The sequence below is a fragment of the Myotis lucifugus genome, unplaced genomic scaffold (genome assembly GCF_000147115.1).
Source record: "Myotis lucifugus unplaced genomic scaffold, Myoluc2.0 scaffold_4, whole genome shotgun sequence".
In the NCBI taxonomy this organism is placed as follows: domain Eukaryota; kingdom Metazoa; phylum Chordata; class Mammalia; order Chiroptera; family Vespertilionidae; genus Myotis; species Myotis lucifugus.
In genome coordinates this window covers 6,833,231-6,854,679 of record NW_005871052.1, presented here as the reverse complement: position 1 = coordinate 6,854,679, position 21,449 = coordinate 6,833,231, and the positions used below count along the sequence as shown (strand labels likewise).

General features: G+C 36.5%; 1 protein-coding gene across 1 annotated transcript in view; it reads right to left on the bottom strand.

Moving 5' to 3' along the window:
* ATRX (ATRX, chromatin remodeler) overlaps positions 1 to 21,449 on the bottom strand; it is a 265,117-nt gene that overhangs the window by 75,460 nt on the left and 168,208 nt on the right. The window contains 4 exon segments of the mRNA XM_006082832.3: positions 3,944 to 4,097; positions 12,520 to 12,692; positions 12,817 to 12,905; positions 13,417 to 13,547. Of these exon segments, the coding sequence (XP_006082894.1) occupies positions 3,944 to 4,097; positions 12,520 to 12,692; positions 12,817 to 12,905; positions 13,417 to 13,547 (547 nt within the window).

The window sequence follows — 21,449 nt, the reverse complement described above, 5'->3', positions numbered from 1 at the left end:
AAAAAATTTCTATATGTGACATGGCACCAGAGTTGTTAGGGTTTTTCCAAATGCTGACACGCCGAGCTCAAAAGGTTCGCCATCATTGCTCTAATATATATACTTTTTTTCATTTGTTCATTTGAAGAATCGGCTAAACATTTATCAACATATCACTGGCTAAAATCACTAAAACTCATTTCTTTCTCATCCTGTAGAAATATCAAGTTTCTACAGGATGGGGCAAAAGTAGGTTTACAGTTGTGAGTATGCTAAGCAAAATTTAAACTTGTATTATTTATTTATTTATTTTTATTGATTAAGGTATTACATATGTGTCTTTATCCCACAATTGCTCCCCCACCCCCAAACTCATGCCCTCACCCCCCTGGTGTCTGTGTCCATTTGTTAGGCTTATATGCATGTATACAAGTCCTTTGATTTGTATTATTTATTAATTATTATATTATTTTTCGTAAGAAAAACTGTAAACTTACTTTTGCCCCACCCTGTATTGGGGTCAACAGTCAACTGCACAAATAGAAAATAGGGAAATCTGATTTAACAGCAGCTTTTTTTTTTTTTTAATGTCTTCACTGACCACAGGTTTCAACATGAATCAGCAGTTATTTAGAGGTTGTAAAGGGCCTCTCCAAGATATGCTACTTTGGAATGTGGACTATTTTGAGCTAAAGGTAATTGAGACGCTGAAGGCACAAGAGAAACTTTTACCAGAAATAACTTTTTATGACCTATTTATAGGACAGGGCAAACATATTTACTAAACACTTGCTCTTATCTTGAAAATTATCCTCCTTCTGAAATGTCAGGGCATTTTATCCTACTTTAGTTCAGGATATCATAGATACCTCATATTAATTTTCTGTCTGTAAACCTCTCTTGTATGTGGAATCTCTTATTCTGTAATATATGTTGGAGCTCCCATACATGCAATATGTAATTAAACGTGGTTATTTTTTCTTAATCTGTCTAATGCTGATTATTAGACCAGCTAAAAGAAACTGCAATGCTAGAGTAAAATGTCTTCCTTCCCCAAAGTTGGAAAACCTCTCTATAGGACTGCATGAATATATGTATAGGGTCCAGAATAAACATGAACCAGCCTCACTAAAGCTCTATGGGGTTTTGTGTGTGTGTGTGTGTGTGTGTGTGTGTGTGTGCGCGCGCTTGTTTTTGTTTTGTTTTTAATCCTCACCCAAGGATACTTTTTCCATTGATTTTTAGAGAGTGAAAGGGAGAGAAAAAAAGAAACACTGACGTGAGAGACACAATGATTGGCTGCCTTCTGCAGGAGCCCCGACCAGGGCGGGGGATCAAAGCTACAACGGATGTATGTGCCTTGACCAGGAGTTGAACCCGAGACCCTTTGGTCCATGGGCCGATGCTATAACCACTGACCCAAACCAGCCAGGGCTAAAACTCTGTGTTAATAAAAACTAAGCTGAGTGTTTTGTTTACTGCAACCATATTTGAGATGGGTACTTAAAAACCATGTGGTCAGGACAGAAATTATGCCACACAAAAAATGACCAATGAACTGAGAGGAGAAACTATAAAATTCACAAGAGTGATAAAACTACCACTATTTGAAGATAAGACAATTGAAATAGTACTGATGTCTGTAACCTACTTTAAAAGGCATCAGGAAAATAAGATCAATGGAGGGATGGATAGGCAAATAGTTGTGTAATAAAGAAAATATAGTAACTATAGAATATAGTATCAATTCTTGGTGACAGATATATAGGAATGCACTATAAAATTCTTACCACTTTTAATTATGTTTGAAAACTTCCATAATGAAATGTTGGACAGATAAAGAATAGTGGTAATCACAATTCTGGAAATGCATAGTTTTATAGTCTTAATACTGATGACATCTATCAGTTGGGTTTATAACTAAAAAAATATCATTAACAACAGTGTAAAAAAAGCAGTAGATATATTTTGTTTTAGACCAGAGGGGAAAGAGCTATAGGAATAGTGTATAAAGATATGGATACAGCCCTAGCCAGTTTGGCTCAGTGGATACAGCATCGGCCTGTGGACTGAAGAGTCCCGGGTTTGATTCCGAACAAGGGCACATGCCTGGGTTGCAGACTCGATCCCCAGTGGGGGTGTGCAGGAGGCAGCCAATCAATGATTCTCTCTCCTCATTTATGTTTCTCTCTCTCTCTCTCCCTCTCCATTCTTCTTTGAAATAAAAAAAACACATATTTTTAAAAAAAGACAAGGATACATTTTCTAACAATGTGAAGTATTCAACTATAGGTAGCGTTATAAGATGGTAAATATTCTATCGCAGGAAAAAGTAGGAGAATATCTATGATGAACATGGTAGAAGAAATTCTTGCATTGATTAGGAAATTCATAGACCACTATAATCATGTGTACACTCTTAAAATTCTTGTATGGTACCCAAATAAAAATTAATTTTAATCTACAGAAGTTGATAGTAGAAAAAATCATGAGCATGTTTAGAGCAATAATCTCTCCTTACCTTTCAGAAACTCTGAACTCTAATAGACACTTTCTACTTGACATCTCTCCTGGATATCTAATAGGCCACTCAAACATAATATAGCTAGAGCAAAACTCGATTTACTGTCACTTGTGAATTAAGTTCTACCCTAATATTGTCCATTTTAGTAAATAACATTGTAATCCACGAGCCACTTAGGCTGGAAGTCTGGGAGTCATCTTTGACTAATGCCAAAGATGACTTATTTTTAGCCTTATGTTAATTGTTATTAAAAACATCACAGATATAATTTTTAAATATTTCGTAATAAAATGTGGGGACCTTATAACAGCCTAAACAATAAGCCTGGTTCAAAACTATGAAAGTACATTTTTAAATAGTAATTTTACGGATGAAACTGGGGACAGGATGCAGGGAAGGAAATGAGGGCACAAATGCTATAAATAAAACAAACAGGAACAAAATACAAAGGAGAAATTATAAAAAGAATCATCAAAGAGGTGAAATAAAGACTAGAAGTGTCCACTAGATATGGGGATTAAAATGTCACTAAGTAACTTTAGGTGGGAAAAAGCTCAGTAAAATGACAGGGTAAAAGCCACATTGCATGGATTGGAAAATGGTTTTGAAGATGATAACATATAGATATCAACTAGAGGCTTGCATTAAAAAAATAAATTTTAGAAGCAATAGCCAGAAGGGAAAAACAGCACTAAAGAAATAACCAGAATATGCACTAGTCCAGTGGTTCTCAACCTTCCTAATGCTGTGACCCTTTAATACAGTTCCTCATGTTGTGGTGACCCCCAACCATAAAATTATTTTCGTTGCTACTTCATAACTGTAATTTTGCTACTGTTATGAATCATAACGTAAATATCTGATATGCAGGATGTATTTTCATTGTTACAAATTAAACATAATTAAAGCATAGTGATTAATCACAAAAACAATATGTAATTATATATTATAAAATATTTATTTCTAATTACAAAAATGTGTTTTCCGATTGTCTTAGGTGACCCCTGTGAAAGGGTCGTTCGACCCCCAAATGGGTCGCGATCCATAGGTTGAGAACCGCTGCCCTAGTCGGTTTGGTTCAGTGGATAGAGTGTCAGCCTGCGGACTGAAGAGTCCCAGGTTCGATTCCAGCCAAGGGCACATGCCTGGGTTGTGGGCTCGATCCCCAGTAGGGGGTGTGCAGGAGGCAGCCAATCAATGATTCTCTCTCATCACTGATGTTTCTATCTCTCCCTCTCCCTTCCTCTCAGAAATCAATAAAAATATATTTTTAAAAAAAGAACTAGTGGCTTAAATGGAAAATACTTGTCTATCACTATAGTAACCAAAGTAAATGACATTTTTGGAAAGGAAGAAAACACATTTTTCTTCAAATAAGCCGTTGAAACAATAGAAAGCTTATAAAAAGTTCATTTGTATAAAGAATAGGAAAGAACTTACACTTTATCCCCAATTTCCTCTGCCATTCGAAGAATTTCAAAGAGAAGTACCATTTTGCCAGAATGCTCTAAAATCTCAGCATCAGCATCTGTAACAAAATCTTTATACCAGTCTGGAGCTGGGCTGCTTGGATTAGAAGAGGAAGTAGCTTTACCTAAATAAAATAAATGAAACATAAATAAGTAGGCAAATAAGGAAAAAAACTACAAGATCCCAAGAGAGGGATTAAGAAAACATATATACTAGGTGTACCAGTTAATAACGCGGAATTTTTTCAATAGATGGAGTTACACATATGTTGATATATATGCGATTTGATATGTATGCTCTTTTGTTGTATTGACAGCAAGCTCTAAAACTTCCTATGTCAAATTTGCTGAAGGTGTTAACATCATAGATATTTTTATGCTTAAAAATGTGGAATTTCGTGCCAAAAAAGAGCATTTGCGGGAAGTTTTAATTCATTACTTTACTTTGAAGAAAAAGCTACCGTATACTTCAGGAAGCTTATGGTGAGTACCCATCTCAAGATACTTGTGAACGCTGGTTTAAACGCTTTAAAAGTGATGATTCCGATGTGAAACACAAAGAACATCCAAGTCAACCGAAAAAGTTTGAAGACCAACAATTACAAGCACTATTGGATGAAGATGCATGTCAAACTCAAAAACAACTTGCAGAAAGATTAAACGTTGCTCAGCAAACAATTCCAGTCATTTACAAGCAACGGGAAAGATTTTAAAGGAAGGAAAATGGGTGCCACATCAACTGAACGAAAGACAAATGGAAAAATGAAAAGTCATCAGTAAAATGTTGCCTCAACGGCACAAAAGAAAGTCTTTTTTGCATCGAATTGTGACTGGTGATGAAAAGTGGATTTATTTTGAGAATCCCAAATGCACAAAATCTTGGGTTGATCCAGGTCAACCATCAACATCGACTGCAAGGCCAAATCGCTTAGGAAAGAGGACAATGCTCTGAGTTTGGTGGGATCAGGAAGGTGTGGTGTATTATGAGCCTCTAAAACCAGGTGAAACCGTTAATACTGATCGCTACTGACAACAAATAATCAATTTGAACCACGCTTTGATTGTGAAATCACCAGAATGTGCCAGAACACGCAGCAAAGTAATTTTGCTTCATGATAACGCAACATCACACACTTCAAAACCAGTTAAGATACGTTAAAAGATCTTGCCTGGGAAGTATTAACCTACCCGCCTTATTCACCAGACCTTGCTCCTTCAGATTACCACTTGTTCTGATCAATGGCACACGCACTTTCTGAGCAGCACTTCAAAACATACAAAGAAGTGGAAAATTGTGTCTCTGAATGGTTTGCCTCAAAACAAGAAAAGTTCTATTTGGACAGTATCCACAAATTTCCTGAAAGATGGGGAAATGTGTAGCTAGAGATGGACATTACTTTGAATAAAGCACTTTTGATGTTTCTCTTGAAAGTATCATGTTTTCTTTGATTACAAAATCCACCATTATTAACCGGTACACCTAGTAGACCAACCCAGAGAAAGTGACATAGGAATTCAGGAGAGGGGAGCGACCCACGTGCGCGTGCACACACACCACCACCACCACCACCCCAGCACCACCCTCGGCACGCTCATGCCCAGAGAGAAAAAAGGGACCACCACAGGGGAGAGACAGAGCTCTATACTGTGAGAGAAAAATACTTGAGGCAGAGCACTTGGATAGACAGAAACTCTAAGAGACAGAGGCCCCCAAGCCCTGGGAGATAACCCCAAAGCACATCCCAAGAGACAGGGACTAGGAAAGAAAAAGGCCCAAAGAGAGACAGAAAGAGAAACGAAGGGAAGGAAGCAGAGAAGGAGACTGACTCCGAGATCAAGAGAGAGATCTTAAGCTCAGGGGCAAGAAACATTTCGCTGTGTTACTACAATTCTAGAACACTCAAATATTCATCCCAGAATCATTATATCATATTAATTTTGTTATTTGCACACCAACTTTCACTATGAAAGTTATACAAAATAATCTATTAAAGGTCTAAACATAAACAATTCAATACAAAATGAGGAATGAGGTTTAACCTGTTTTTGCCCAATTGCTTTTTAATGTGAAGTATTTTACATTTTTATATATTTCTGCTATAAAATATTTTACATATCCAAAAATGCATATAGAATAAACTGCCAAGTTCCTACATCCCACTTTTATCCAATTATAACACTTGTTAAATCTGCTTCTGATGCACCTGAAGACTACTATGTGATCCTCCCCAATCACATTCTTCTTCTCCTCCCTCCTTTTAGAGAGGTAACTAAAACCTTAAAGTCTATGTTTATTATTTCTGTTTATGTTTAATATTTTCACTATATCTGTATCCCTAAACTGTACATTACCTTTTATGTTTTTAAACTATAGCAGGTCCTTGAATAATGTTGCCTTGTTCAAGGTTGTTTTGTTACAATATTGACAAGATACTACAGGAACTTAACGCTTGTTTACATCAATTTGCCTAGGGTAAAATTGGTTTCATTAGGCATCATTTTGCTTAAAGTCACAAAACCGACCTAGCCAGTTTGGTTCAATGGATAGAGCATCAGCCTGTGGACCAAAGGGTCCCAGGTTCGATTCTGGTCAAGGGCACATGCCTCAGTTGCGGGCTCCTCCCTAGCCCAGGCCCTGGTCAGGGCTTGTGTAGGAGGCAACCAATCAATGTGGTTCTCTCACAAAATATTTCTCTCTGTCTTTCCCTCTCTATTCCACTCTCTCTAAGTCAATGGAAAAATATCCTCAGGTGAGGATTAAAAATACAAAAACAAAAACAAAAAAAAATCCCCAAACCTTTAAAGTTGCAAAACCTATGTGGTGTTATATTTTTCCAGAATGTTGTCTGCCAGCACAAAATTATGCTTATAATTTTTTACATCACTTTAACCATACTTATTTTATAGTCTTTATAAAATAGTTCTATTATCTGAGGTTCTTAAGAATTGAATCATGCTGTTTGTTTTGTGTGCTAACTTTCATCAGGTTGACTGCTAACTTATTTTGTTTCTATCTTTACCTATGGTTAATTGTTTCCTCTCATAGCCTATATTTTTTATTGTGATTTCACTTTCAGTGTAGCAGTAATATGGGAGAATCTTGGTAGCTCAGGTTGAGGTCATTCATCTCCACAGTGATTCTCCAACTGCTCCTGCAAGTGCTCCAGGGGATTACCAACCCAGAATTACTTTTGAGGCTAGTATGTCAGCTTGAGATTTTTAGACTATATAAGTAATATAAATTCAAACCATAAACTATGTGAGGGAAAGCCCGTGATTATGAATCCAAGGAAACAATTTTTCCTAACCCAGAGCTGAGGGTGAAACAAATAAGCTTTCTTGTCTTTTCCCTGGATTGAAGGGTAATATTTTTTTCTTATCCTATTCCTCCATGGAATATGTACCCTTTAAAGAAATTCTGGATTAATCTGGATTCTAAAAACTCTATACCTTATAAATGGTTCAAGGCCTAGTATCCTATCTCTGGATAGATAAAAACCAAAATTGCTAGTATCAAGAGTAGCATATCCCTATAGCATACCTTCTTGAACTTACTACTTATTAGCTCCCTCTTTTTCTGTCTGCGTCCTAGTGATTTTCATTACATTTAGTGGGCTGATTATGCATTTATACTAAAACCATAATGAACTACTGCCTAAACTTTTCACATATCTGCAAGGTTCCATACCTATCCTTAAATGTATTACTTTCTTCCCCTCTTTGCCTGGTGAACTTCTTATTTATGCTTTACCATCCTTCAAGAGTAAACTAAAATTTCATCTAAGAAAAGCCTCCTTGTAAGGTTGGCCTGTGGCTACTGTCTGTGAACTTCAATGGTAAATAGTTTCCTATACTAATATAAAACTTTCCCTGATAAGAGGGGCTCACTGTGCCTAGATTGTTTGTACAAACAATGTGGTTTATTCTGAACACCTATTTTCTTTCTGGGAGTCTGGAATTTGGTAAGAGCTCTGTGCTGTGTATATATACATAACAAGTAACAGTAAATTAATCAAAGTCATTCCTAAATATACACTCTAGATCAGTCGTGGGCAAACTACGGCCTGAGGGCCAGATCCGGCCCGTTTGAAATGAATAAAACTAAAAGAAAAAAGGACCGTACCCTTTTATGTAATGATGTTTACTTTGAATTTATATTAGTTCACACAAACATTCCATCCATGCTTTTGTTCCGGCCCTCCAGTCCAGTTTAAGAACCCATTGTGGCCCTCGAGTCAAAAAGTTTGCCCACCCCTGCTCTAGATATTACAAAATGTTTACAAGGTAAGGCACAAAAAAAATACAAACAAACAACTTTACCCCTAATTTCTTTTCTTGTTTTCCGTTCTCTGTCTATAACTTTTGGTTATTTTATTTATTATTATTATTATTATTATTATTATTATTTTGCTTAATCCCTTCACCTTTCTTCACTCATCACCCCTACCGCCGACAGCAGTCAGTCTGATCTCTGTATCTCTGAGTCTGTTTCTATTTTGTTTGTTAGTTTATTTTGTTTATTAGATTCCCCATATAAGTGAAATTGTATCATGTTTTCCTTTCTTTGTCTGGCCTATTTCATTTAGCATAGTATCTCAAGGTCCATCCATGCTGTCCCAAAAGGTAAGATTTCCTTCTTTTTAATGGCTGAGTAGTATTCCATTGTGTAAATGTACCATAACTTTTTTATCCATTCATCTACTAATAGGCACTGGGCTGCTTCCAAATCTTGTCCATTGTAAATACAGCAATGAACATAGGAGTGCATATATTCTATTTTTTTATTTATTTTTAAACTGAATTTATTGAGATGACATTGGTTAATAAAATTATATAGGTTTCAGGTGTACAATTCTGTAATACATCATCTGTATATTATAATGTGTATTTACCAACCACAGTCAAGTCTCCTTCTATCTCCATTTATCCTTCCTTTACCCTCTTCTACCTCTCCCTACCCCTCTTTTCCTCTGATAATTACCATACTGTAGGGGTACAGAAAACACTACCCCTAATTTCTTGAGGCATTCTAAATATATATTTAACTACCATATTTACAGCAAGATACACTGTAGTTTTTTGTTTTTTTTAAAGTAGCATATCATTAAAATAGTAGTACTAGTAGAATGGTAAGCTCCATGAATGCATTTTGTTCACCGATATAACCAAAGCTGCTACAGCAGTGCCTGGCTCATAGTAAGCACTCAACAAATATCATATACTAGTGCTAATAATACGGTCCTACATCACATACAAGGATTCTATCACAAAAGCTGATATCCATACAATAAATTATATACATTTTAAAATGTACTCTAATAATACCAAGATAATTAATAAACTGAATATTTTAAAGTAGTTACACAGCAAATTTCACATCATAAAACTGTCCTTCTAAACCAATATTAAAACACAGAAATAGTGATGCTGTAAGGTAAACTTAAATCAAGATTCTGCTTCTCAGAAAATTCAGAAATCTTCTGTAAAAGAATTAAAAAGCACCTGCGACAGAATGTATCTGAACACCAGCTACTGGAAAAACATCGCTCTGATGCCAAAAAACACCGGCGTTATCGACAGAAAATATCTAAAGGCCAACGTGCCTTTGAAGTTGAAAGAAGGCGGTGGCGACAACAGAATATGTCTAGAGAACAGTCATCAACAAGTACTACCAATACTGGTAGGAACTGCCTTCTCAGCAAAAATGGAGTACATGAGGATGAAATTCTCAAACATAGTTGTGGTGAAATGACTGTTCGATGTCAATTTTGCCTATCACTAAATTTCTCTGATGAAAAACCATCCGATGGGAAATTTACTTGATGTTGTAGCAAAGGGAAAGTCTGTCCAAATGGTATACATTTACCAGATTACCCGGCATATTTAAAAAGATTAATGACAAACGAAGATTCTGACAGTAAAAATTTCATGGGAAATATTCGTTCCATAAGTAGTTCTTTTGCTTTTGCTTCCATGGGTGCAAATATTGCATCGCCATTAGGATATGGGCCATACTGTTTTAGAATACACGGACAAGTTTATCACCGTACTGGAACTTTACATCCTTTGGATGGTGTTTCTTGGAAGTTTGCTCAACTCTATATTTTGGAGACAGCCAAAGCTACAAGTAAAAGATTAGCATGCCAGAAAACCAGGACTGCTGAGAAAGACTCATGGATCAACATCAACAACCTCATGCATGACATAAATGAATTAACAAAATCGTACAAGATGCTACAGGAGGTAGAAAAGGAAGCCCAATCTGAAGTAGCAGCAAAAGGTATTGCTCCCACAGAAGTAACAATGGCAATTAAATACGATCGTAACAGTGATCCGGGTAGATATAATTCTCCCCGTGTAACCGAGGTTGCTGTCATATTCAGAAACAAAGATGGAGAACCTCCTTTTGAAAGGGACTTGCTCATTCATTGTAAACCAGATCCCAATAATCTAAATGCCACTAAAATGAAACAAATCAATATCCTGTTTCCTACATTAGATGCAATGACATATCCTATTCTTTTCCCACATGGTCAAAAAGGCTGGGGAACAGATATTGCATTAAGACTCAGAGACAACAGTATAATTGACAATAATACTAGAAAAAATGTAAGGACACGAGTCACACAAATGCAGTATTATGGATTTCATCTCTCTGTGCGGGACACGTTAATCTTATTTTAAATGCAGGAAAATTAACTCAACAGTTTATCGTGGATTCGTATTCAAAAATGGAGGCCAATCGGATAAATTTCATCAAAGCAAACCAATCTAAGTTGAGAGTTGAAAAATATAGTGGTTTGATGGATTATCTCACATCTAGATCTGAAAATGACAATGTGCCAATTGGTAAAATGGTAATAGTTCCGTCGTCTTTTGAGGGTAGTCCCAGAAATATGCAGCAGTGATATCAGGATGCTATGACAATTTTAATGAAGTATGTCAAGCCCGATTTATTCGTAACCATGACATGCAATCCCAAATGGGCAGATATTGCAAACAATTTACAACACTGGCAAAAAGTTGAAAACAGACCTGACTTGGTAGCCAGAGTTTTTAATATTAAGCTGAATGCTCTTTTAAATGATATCTGTAAATTCCATTTATTTGGCAAAGTAATAGCTAAAATTCATGTCATTGAATTTCAGAAATGCAGACTGCCTCACGCTCACATATTATTGATATTAGATAGTGAGTCCAAATTACGTTCCTCTAATTAATTCCCTTTCAATGTGCACAAATTTCGTGCACCGGGCTACTAGTTCATTTATAATTGTGAGATGAGAGACTGCAGATGATTTTAAGTGAAAAGGCAGATTGGGAGAGCAAAGGAAGATATAACAGGAGCTTCCCATTACCTTAAATTAAACTATAAACATTCCTTTAGTATTCTTAGAAAAATATTCTTTAAATGTAATTGGAAGTTGAATGCTGATAACAAACTGCCTTTATGGAATAACAAGAGAGAAAAAAACAAGGAGGGAAATTTTGTAGTTTAATTTTTACTATTTCCCTGATTTCTTAGAGAAGACAGAGGCTGTGGTTAGGCTGCCATCTGTCTATTCAAAGGAGGTACTACTGAAGAGAGAAATGTTTATCAAGGAATTGCCAAACTAGTTCAACTGCATGCCTAAGACCAGCCAAGCTTATTTGAGTACAGGATCATTCACCTAGTTAGCACCTATATCTCTCTTCAGTTCATAGTCAACAGCTTTGTTCATGACTTCCAAATGCCAACTATTTAGTGCTATTTACACTGTTCTGTCTTTAGATATTTGATATTTCAAATATTCAGATATTTGGTCCCAGCTTTAGACCAGACATCCAGTGAGGCTGTACCAGGAGAATATGGAGCCTCAATACTAATTCTTCAAATATAGGTAACAGGTAAAGACAACTCAAGCCTTTGGGAGTTCAGTCAAAACCTTCACTGTGTGTATGCTCATGCACAAGAGAAAAAAAGTAAAAGAGGTGACACAAACTGTACATGACACAGAGGAAACCTAGACAACAATTATAAATTTTTAGGAGTTACAAAGGAAAAAGACTAAACCATTAAAAATAATTTCACTATATAAAATCAATTATAATGATACTTGATTCCTTGAAATTCTTCCAGTTATTTATACATAGTTAAGAGAAATTACCATGGTGGTCTTGAGATTGAATGTATCTAGGTCAGAATCCAACTTCTACCAATCACTTATAAAAATAAAGATATAAACAACATTGCAAGGCTGCTCAAGAAGTAAGCTAACATATGGAGTAAAAGTAATACAGAGTTTACATTTATACATGTAAATAAACATTATTTTTTCTTTCCTATGAAATACCAGAGAGAGCACAAGGCTTGCTTTTTTTTAATGAGTTATCAGATATTTATTATTATTATGTGTTCCATGATTATTCTGCATGCTTACCAATTGAGAAAAGATATGCCTCTGGCCAACAAGAGAGGATGATTAATAATTGAAAAAAAGTACTGACATGATAATGACATATTTCTAAACAATGTTCCATGATAAAGACAACATTCATTAGACTTACTTTCTTCCGTCTTTATAGAAACCGAGGGATTGTTTCCTGTTTCATCCACATTTCCTTCACCACCTCCTCGAGATCTTGAATTCCACACTTTAATGACTTCAACATCATTGTCACTGCCACTTCCACTTGAGCTACTATCTTTTTTTCCCTTTTTCCCTTTTGTTTTCTTCTTTCTGAAAAAGAACAAATTCAAACTAATAGAAAAGTATAGTAAACATATAAATGCCAATTATGAGAACAATCAGTAAATAGGGAGTTTTAATTTGTCAACACAAGGCACAAAAGTATTCAATTTACTTTGCATAATCATCGGAGCTTAAACTCATGGAGGTTTCATCAGAATCTGAAGCTATAAATTCATCCATGCTGTCTTCATCAAAATATCCCTAGGGAAAAAAAGATGAACGTTTTAATAGTTTATTTCAACTTATATTGGAAATTATAATATTGTTCGTTTATTTCTTAAGAATAAGTCAATTGTCATGAGATAAGGAAGAACTAAAGAACTATCATGAATTAGAAAAATAACGGAGACATGACAGATAGGACTACTAAATGCAATGTGAGGTCTTAGCTTGATCATAAAAAAGAAAAAGTACAAAAACTAAGAAAATCCAACTGAATTCTGTTGTTCAGTTAATAATACTCAATGTTAATTTCTTACTTTTGATCACTTTGCTATGATTATGAGAAATGTTAAGATAAACATTTAATATTCATATTATAATCATAATGCATTCAAACAGAAATTAACTAGAAATAAAATACATGAATTATTATACCACAAATCAAAAGAAAATTCAAATATACAGTAAGTGTACATACATTAACCTTTTTCCTAAAGTTATTCTGCTTCCAACAGATACCTTTTAATAAATCTTAGGTTACTTGATTTACCTTATTTTCTTTGCTAATGTAGTCCAGCTGTAAACACCAAGGATGAGTCCAGATTCTACTTAACATCTGAAAATCTTGGAAAAGTTTTGCACCTGCTTTTCCTCTTCCACCTTCACTGCTATTACCTACACCTGATCAAAAGAAAAATAGTTAATGTTAAGACATAAGAAGATCTATTTCAACCTAGGTGTTTCTAAAATAGAGGTTTTAACAATCTATTCTATGAACTCCTTTGGCAGTGCTTACAATAATGTTTTCAATTACATAAAATAAATAGAATTGAAAAAGAAATCCATTATATAGAAATTATAAAAATACTAAAAAAGTGATATCGTAATATGTGTAATTTATTAATGCATTAAATAAAAAATATAGCAGCAAGTCTAATAATTACATGAAAATTTGAAGTATTGATAAAGGTAAGTAATTTTGAGATATCATTAATATACAGAAATATATGATTTATATTGGTAACAAAGTCAGTTATCAATACTACTACTGTGGTTTGCTGCATACCTTTGAAACTGGAAAAAATGCTACACTTTTGTTGAAGGGTAGTGAAAATTAAAAAGGAATTTTCCTTATTCAGGTTCATATACCCTGAAATTCTATCCACTGAACCCTAGATTACAAACTCTTGCTTTATTGTTATTTTTTAATAATAATTTCATTTTTCAATTGCAGTGAACATACAATAGTATTAGTTTCAGGTGTACAACATAGTTATTAAACATTTATATAACTACTAAGTGATCACCCTGATAAGTCTAGTACCCATCTGACAACATACACAATTACTACAATATTATTGACTATACTTCCTATTATGTATTTACATCCCTGTGATGGTTTTTATAACTGGCAATTTCTACATCTTAATTCCTAAACCTTTTTCATAAATGCGTCCCCCCAACCAACTCCCATCTGGCAACCATCAGTTTGTTCACTGAAAATATCATTCCATTTCTGTTTTGTTTGTTCACTTGTTTAGGTTTTTTTTTTAGATTCCACATAAGTAAAATCATATGGTATTCATCTTTCTCTGTCCAACTTCTTTTACTTAGCATAATATCCTCTAGGTCCATCCATGCTGTCACAAATGGCAAGATTTCATTTTTTTATTACTAAGTAATTTTCCATGGTAGTATGTATGTAGGTACATATGAATGTGTGTGTGTAAATATCTTCTTTCTCAATTAATCTGTTGATTCCACACCTAGGATGTTTCCATATCATGGCTATTGTAAACAATGCTGCAATGAATATAGGGGTGCATGTATATTTTCAAATTAGTAATTTTGTTTTCTTAAAAGAAATACCAGAAAGTGGAATTGCTGGATCATATAGTAGTTGTATTTTTAAATTTTGAGGACCCTGCATACTGTTTTCCATAGTTTCTGTACCAATTAATAATGCCACTGCCTGGCCAGCATGGCTCAAGTGGTTGAGTGTCGAACTATGAACCAGGAAGTCACAGTTCGATTCCCAGTCTGAGCACATGTGGTTGGTGGGCTTGATCACCACAGTGGGGTGTGCAGAAGGCAGCCAATCAATGATTCTTTCTTATCATTGATGTTTCTCTCTCTCTCCCTCTCCCTTCCTCTCTGAAATCAATAAAAATATATATATTTCATAAAAACAATGCCACGAAAAGTGCACAAGTGTTCCCTTTTCTCCATATCCTTATATCACTTGCTGTTTATTGACTTTTTGATAAGATATATTTTTACAGGTCTGAGGGGATAAGTGGTTTTTATTTGCATTTCCCTGATGCTTAGTGTTATTTTTTTATATGTCTGCTGGCAATTAAATTGCCTTAGGAGAAATGTCTATCCATGTCCTCTGCCCTTTTTTTCTTAATCCTCACCGGAGGATTTTTTTCCATTGATTCTTAGAGAAAGTAGAAGCAAGGGGGAGACAGAGAGAAACATCGATGTGAGACACAATTGGTTGCATCCCACATATCCCCAATCAAGGCCAGAGATCAAGGCCACAACCAAAGTACATGCTCTTGACTGGAATCGAATCCAGGACCTTTCAGTCAGCAGGCCAACACTTAATCCACTGAGCCAAACTGGCTAGGGCTCCTCTGCCCATTTTTAAATAGAACTGTTTGTTTTTTAAGTTCAGATGCATGAGTTCTTTATATATTTTGAATATTAAGGTCTTCTCCAATATATCAATGGTAAATCTCTTCTCCCATTCACTAGGCCAGTGGTCGGCAAACTGCGGCTTGCGGCTTGCGAGCCACATGCGGCTCTTTAGCCCCTTGAGTGTGGCTCTTCCAAAAAAAACCGACTTCTGCATATGGGCCACGAAGTTTCAATCGCACTGTACGTACGTGCCTGCACGTGGTATTTTGTGGAAGAGCCACACTCAAGGGGCCAAAGAGCCACATGTGGCTCGCGAGCCGCAGTTTGCTAACCACTGCACTAGGCTATCTCTGCGTTTTGCTGATAGCTTCCTTCTCCCTGTAGAAGCTTTTTAGTTTGATGTAGAGCCATTTGTTTATTTTAGATACTGATGTCTAAGACAAATTTCAAGAGAACTCAGTGCTTATGTTTTCTTCTAGGAAGTTTTAAGGTTTCAGATGTTACATTTAAGACTTTAATTAATTTTGACTTTATTTTTGTACTGGAGGCCCAGTGCATGAAATTTGTGCAGGGGGGGGGGGGGGTGGTCCCTGAACCCGGCGGGGGGGGGTGGTCCCTGAACCCGGCCTGCACCCTCTCCAATCTGGGACCCCAACTGCCCTCCCCTGCCGGCCATCTTGTGGTGGCTATCTTGTGACAACATCGCGGTGGCCATCTTGTGACGATGTCCCACGATGCCACCTAGGCTTTTATTATATAGGATATGGTTTAATTTGTCCAGTTTCATTTTTTGGCATGGATCTGGTCCCGTTTTCCCAACTATGCTTTTACAGAGACTATCATTTCCCCATTGTATAATCTCTCATTTGTCATACATCAATTCACCAAGGAAAACACACAGAAATCTCTCACATTTCTGCACACTAATAGCCAATGATCAAAAAGAGAAATTAAGAAAAGGATGTCATATGTAATTGTATCAAAAAGAACAAACTAACTAGGAATAAATTTATTCAGTGAGGTGAAAAACATATACTCTGAAAACTCTAAGACATTGAAAAAATAAATTAAAGAGGGACACAAATAAATGGAAGGAAATAGTGTTCATGTATTGGAAACATCAATATTAAAATGTACATACTACCCAAAGCAATCTAATGACTCAATGCAATCACTACCTAATTCCAATGATATTGTTTCCAGAACTAGAAGAAAACCTAAAATTTACATAAAATCACAGAAGACCCCAAACAGAAAGCAATCGTGTGTATGTTTTTTTTCATTTTAATATTTTAGTTCTGTTTACTGGGATGACATTGACTTTTAAAAATTTTAACTATTCAAAGTATCACATATGTCTCCTTTTTATCTGCATTGACCCCAACCAGCCCACGCCTGACCCCTGTCCCAGGCCTTCATCATACTATAGTTTGTATCCATGGATTATGCATATATGCATCCCAGTTCTTAAATTAATCTCTTCTGACCCACCCCATCTTCTCTTAGATTCCACAGTGTGTTCCATGCTCCTATGTCTCTGGATCTATTTTGTTCATCAGTTTATTTTGTTCATTAGATTCCACATATAAATGTAATCATGTGACACTTGTCTTTCTCTGACTGGCTTATTTCAATTAGCATAATACTACCCAGGTCCCTCCATGCTGTCTCAAAGGGTAAGAGGTCCTTCTTTTTTACTGCTGCATAGTACTCCATGGTGTAAATGTACATCTTTTTTTATCCATTCATCTGCTGATAAGCACCTGGACTGATTCTAGATCTTAGTTATTGTAAATTGCTCTGCTATGAACATAGGGATACATATATTCTATTTGATTGGTATTTGAGGATTCCTAGATTATATTCCAAGAAGTGGGATCACTGGGTCAAATGGCAGTTAAATATTTTATTTTTTTAGGAACCTCTATATTGTTTTCCATAATGGCTACACCAGTCTGCATTCCCACCAGCAGTGTACTAGGGTTCCCTTTTCTCCATATCCTCATCAGCACTTGTCATTTGTAGATTTCTTAATGGTAGCCATTCTAAAAGGTGTGAGGTAATAACCTATTGTCATTTTTATTTGCATCTCTCTGACTTTGAACATTTTTTCATATTTCTCTTGTCCATCTGTATGTTCACTTTGCATAAGTGTCTATTTAGGTACTTTGCCCATTTTTTAATTGGATTGTTTGTCTTCCTTTTATTACTTTGTATGAGCTTCTAATATATTTTGGATATTAACACTTTATCAGATGTATCAATGCCAAATATGATCACCCATACAATGGGCTTTTTATTATGTTGAGGTTTGATTACTCTATTCCCACTTTGCAGAGAATTTTAATCAAAAAGGGGTGTTGGATTTTGTTCAATGCTTTTTCTGCATCTTTTGATATGATCATGTGATTTTTGTCTTTCAATTTGTTTATGTGATGTATCATATTTATTGATTTGTGAATACTGTACAAGCCTTGCATTGCTTGAATGACTCCCACTGGGTCATGGTGTATGACCATTGTAATATACTGCTGGATCCAATTGACTAATATTTTGTTGATGATTTTAGCATCTATGTTCATCAAGGATATTGAACTATAATTCTCTTTCTTTGTAGTGTCTTTACCTGGTTTTGGAATTAGGATCATGCTGGCCTCATAAAAAGAGCTTGGAAGTGTTCCTTGCTCTTGGGATTTTATGAAAAGTTTTAGGATATGTATTAGTTCTTCTTTGAATGTTTGGTAATACTCCCCTGGAGAAGCCGTCCAGACCAGGGCTTTTGTTTGCTGGGTTGTTGTTTTTTAAATAACTGCTTCAATTTCAGTTGTTATTGGCCTATTCAGGTTTTCTGATTCTTTTTTATTCATTTTTAGAAGATTGTATTTTTCTAGAAATTTGTCCATATTACCCATGTTGTCCAACTTGTTAACATAGAGTTTGTTCACAGTATTTTCTTACAGTCCTTTGTATTTCTTTGGGGTCAATTGTTACTTCACTGATTTCACTTCTGATTTTATTAATTTGGGTCCTCTCCCTTTGTTTCATGATGAGTCTGCCTAAAGGTTCATCATCTTGTTTATCTTTTCAAAGAACCAGCTCTTGGTTTCACTGATTTTTTTTTGCGTTGTTTTTTTTAGTCCCTATGTCATTTATTTCCACTGTAATCTTTACTATTTATTTCCTTTTACTTACTTGGGGCTTTTCTTGTTGTTCTCTATTTCTTTAAGTTGAAAGGTTAGATAGTTTATTAATAATTTTTCTTATTTTCTGAGGCAGGCCTGTAGCGCTAAAACCTTCCCTCTCAGGAATGCTTTTGCTGTGTCCAAGAGATTGTGGGTTGTTGTCATTATTTCTTCAAATAGGTTTTTAGTATCTTTCTCTCTCTCTTCTACTGGCACCCCCATAATGCAAATATTGGTACGCTTGAAGTTGTCCCAGAGGCTCCTTACACTAGCTTCATATTTTTGGAGTCTTTTTCCTTTTTGCTCTTCTGGTTGGGTGTTTTTTGCTTTCTCATATTTTAAGTTGTTGATTTGATTCCCAGAATCCTCTACTCTACTGTTCAATCCTTGTATATTATTCTTTGTCAGTCAGTGTTTCCTTAATTTCTGATTGGTCGTTTTCCATTTTTTGGGCATTCTTACTAAGATCCTTGAAAGTCTCACTAAGTCCTTGGAAGTCACAAGAAGATTCTTGAGTAACCTTGTAACTGTGGTTTTGAATTCTATATCCAGTAGTTTGCTTTCTTCCATTTCTTTCATTTGTGACATGTTTGTCTCCTCATTTTGGCTACATCCCTGTGTTTGTTTATATGCATTGGGTAGAGCTGCTATGTCTCCTTGAGTAGAGTGGCCTTGTGTAGTAGGTGTCCTATAGAGCCCAGTGGCTTAGCCTCCCCAGTCACCTGAGCTGGGCACTCTAGGTGTGCCCCTTTGTGGGCTCTTTGCACAGTCTTATTGTAGTTGAGACTTGAATGGTGTTGGTGTCCCTGGGAGGAATTGACCTCCAGGCCAATTGGCTGTGGGGACTAGCTGCTACTACAGTGGGAGAGCTGCTGTGCAGGACAACCCTATGGAGCAGGACTTGCTTCAGTGGGACTTTGGTCCTCACTGAGTCTGCCCCGTGAGTGTGTAGCTTATGATGTGTAGAGTTGTAATTTTGTATGATCTGACACTGACCATTGGGTGCACTGGCTCTTGGGTCTTCAGGGAGCTACAGAGAGATCTGCAGATTCGTCCTGTTTGTATTAAGTTTGGAAGTGCTCACGTGAGGCCAAGCTGTGAAGCAAGGCAGGCTGGTGCTGGTGCCAGGTCTTGGGCCTTTTACTGATAGGTTTGGGGCTCCCTGACCCAGCTGTAGCTTTTTTGAGAGAGTTTAGCAAGGTCTGAAGCCTGAGCAATGACAGGCCACCCATATGCAGAAGCCACTGCACATAGGTTGGAAGGAGCTTCAAATTAGATGGGGCAGGGACTCAGGGAATCACCAGTGCAGAGCAAAGAGAAATGGCTGCCAGTCATCCCTGCCACAGGTGAGGTCCCAGCATAGGAATAATGACGCCTGCGAGCACCTTCGACTGAGAGATATCCACCCCCGAGTTCCTGCCCCAATGCCAGGCAATCCAGTTCCTCCTCGTATGTGTCTGTGTTCCCCAGAGCCTCACCCTGCCACTGGAGCTCAGAGGAAGCAGGACCTTGTAAGTTCAGTTTGTGTGCCAGGTCTTTGAGAGGATCAGCTGTGTCTCCAGCAGCCTCTGTGTCACTGAGCCCCAATCCCCACTGGTATTTGCAGCCCATAATTACAGGTACTACTTTTCCCAGCTCTGGGAGCCTGGGCTGGGGGTCTAATGTGAGGCTGGGACCCCTTGCTCCTCACAGGGAGCCTCTGCAGAGACGGTCTCCCTACCAATTAAAAAAACGGTACACTTGAGTTTCAGGCCAACCCGTTTCATGCCTCTGCCCGTCCTACCAGTTTCAATGTGCTTTCTTCTTTACTTCTCTAGTTGTAGGACTTCCATTCAGCCAGCTTTCAGGCCATTATGAATGATGGGTGTTCTGTATTTTAGTTGTAATTTTGATGTGGTTGTGGCAGACGGTGAGTACAAGCAGTTACCTATGCCACCATCTTTGTTCTCTGCCTGCTATCATTTCAAAATTCTTGAACTTGTAGAGACTTGTTTTGTTTCCTAACATGGGATACAGTCTATCGTTGAGAATGACCCATATGTATTTGATAAGAATGTATATTCTGCAGCCTTGGGGTGCAATGTTCTGTAAATGTCAATTAAATCCATCTGATTCAGTGTGTCATTTAGTTAGAGTCACTGTTTCCTCATTTATATTCAGTCTGGAAGATCTATGCAGTAAAATCAGTGGTGTTAAAGTCTCCTAATATGACTGTATTGCTGTAGATCTCTCCCTTAAAGTCCTCCAGAATTTGTACTATATATTTTGGTGCTCCTATATTGGGTGCATATATGTTTACCAGGGTTATATCTTAGATCTATCCCTTTAGTGTGACCTTTATTGTCTCTTGTTATGGCCTTCATTTTGAAGTCTCTTTTGTCAGATATGAGTATTGCTATCCCAGATTTCCATTTCCATTTGAAGGGAAAATTTTTTCCCATCCCTTCACTTTCATCCTGTGTGAGTGTTTTGTTCTGAGGTGGGTCTCTTGAAGACATCATATATTTGGATCATATTTTTCTAACCATTCAGTTACTCTATGTCTCTTGATTGGAGCATTTAATCCATATACATTTAAGGTTATTATTGATAGGTACTTACTGCCATTTTAATTCTTTATGCCTATGTTTCTCTATATATTTATTATTATTACAGCAGTCCTTTTAGCTTCCCCTCCTCCTCCCCCCCCTTGCAATGCTGTTTCGTAGTGATAAACTCCTTTAATCTTTTCTTGTCTGGGAAGCTCTTTAGTTCACAA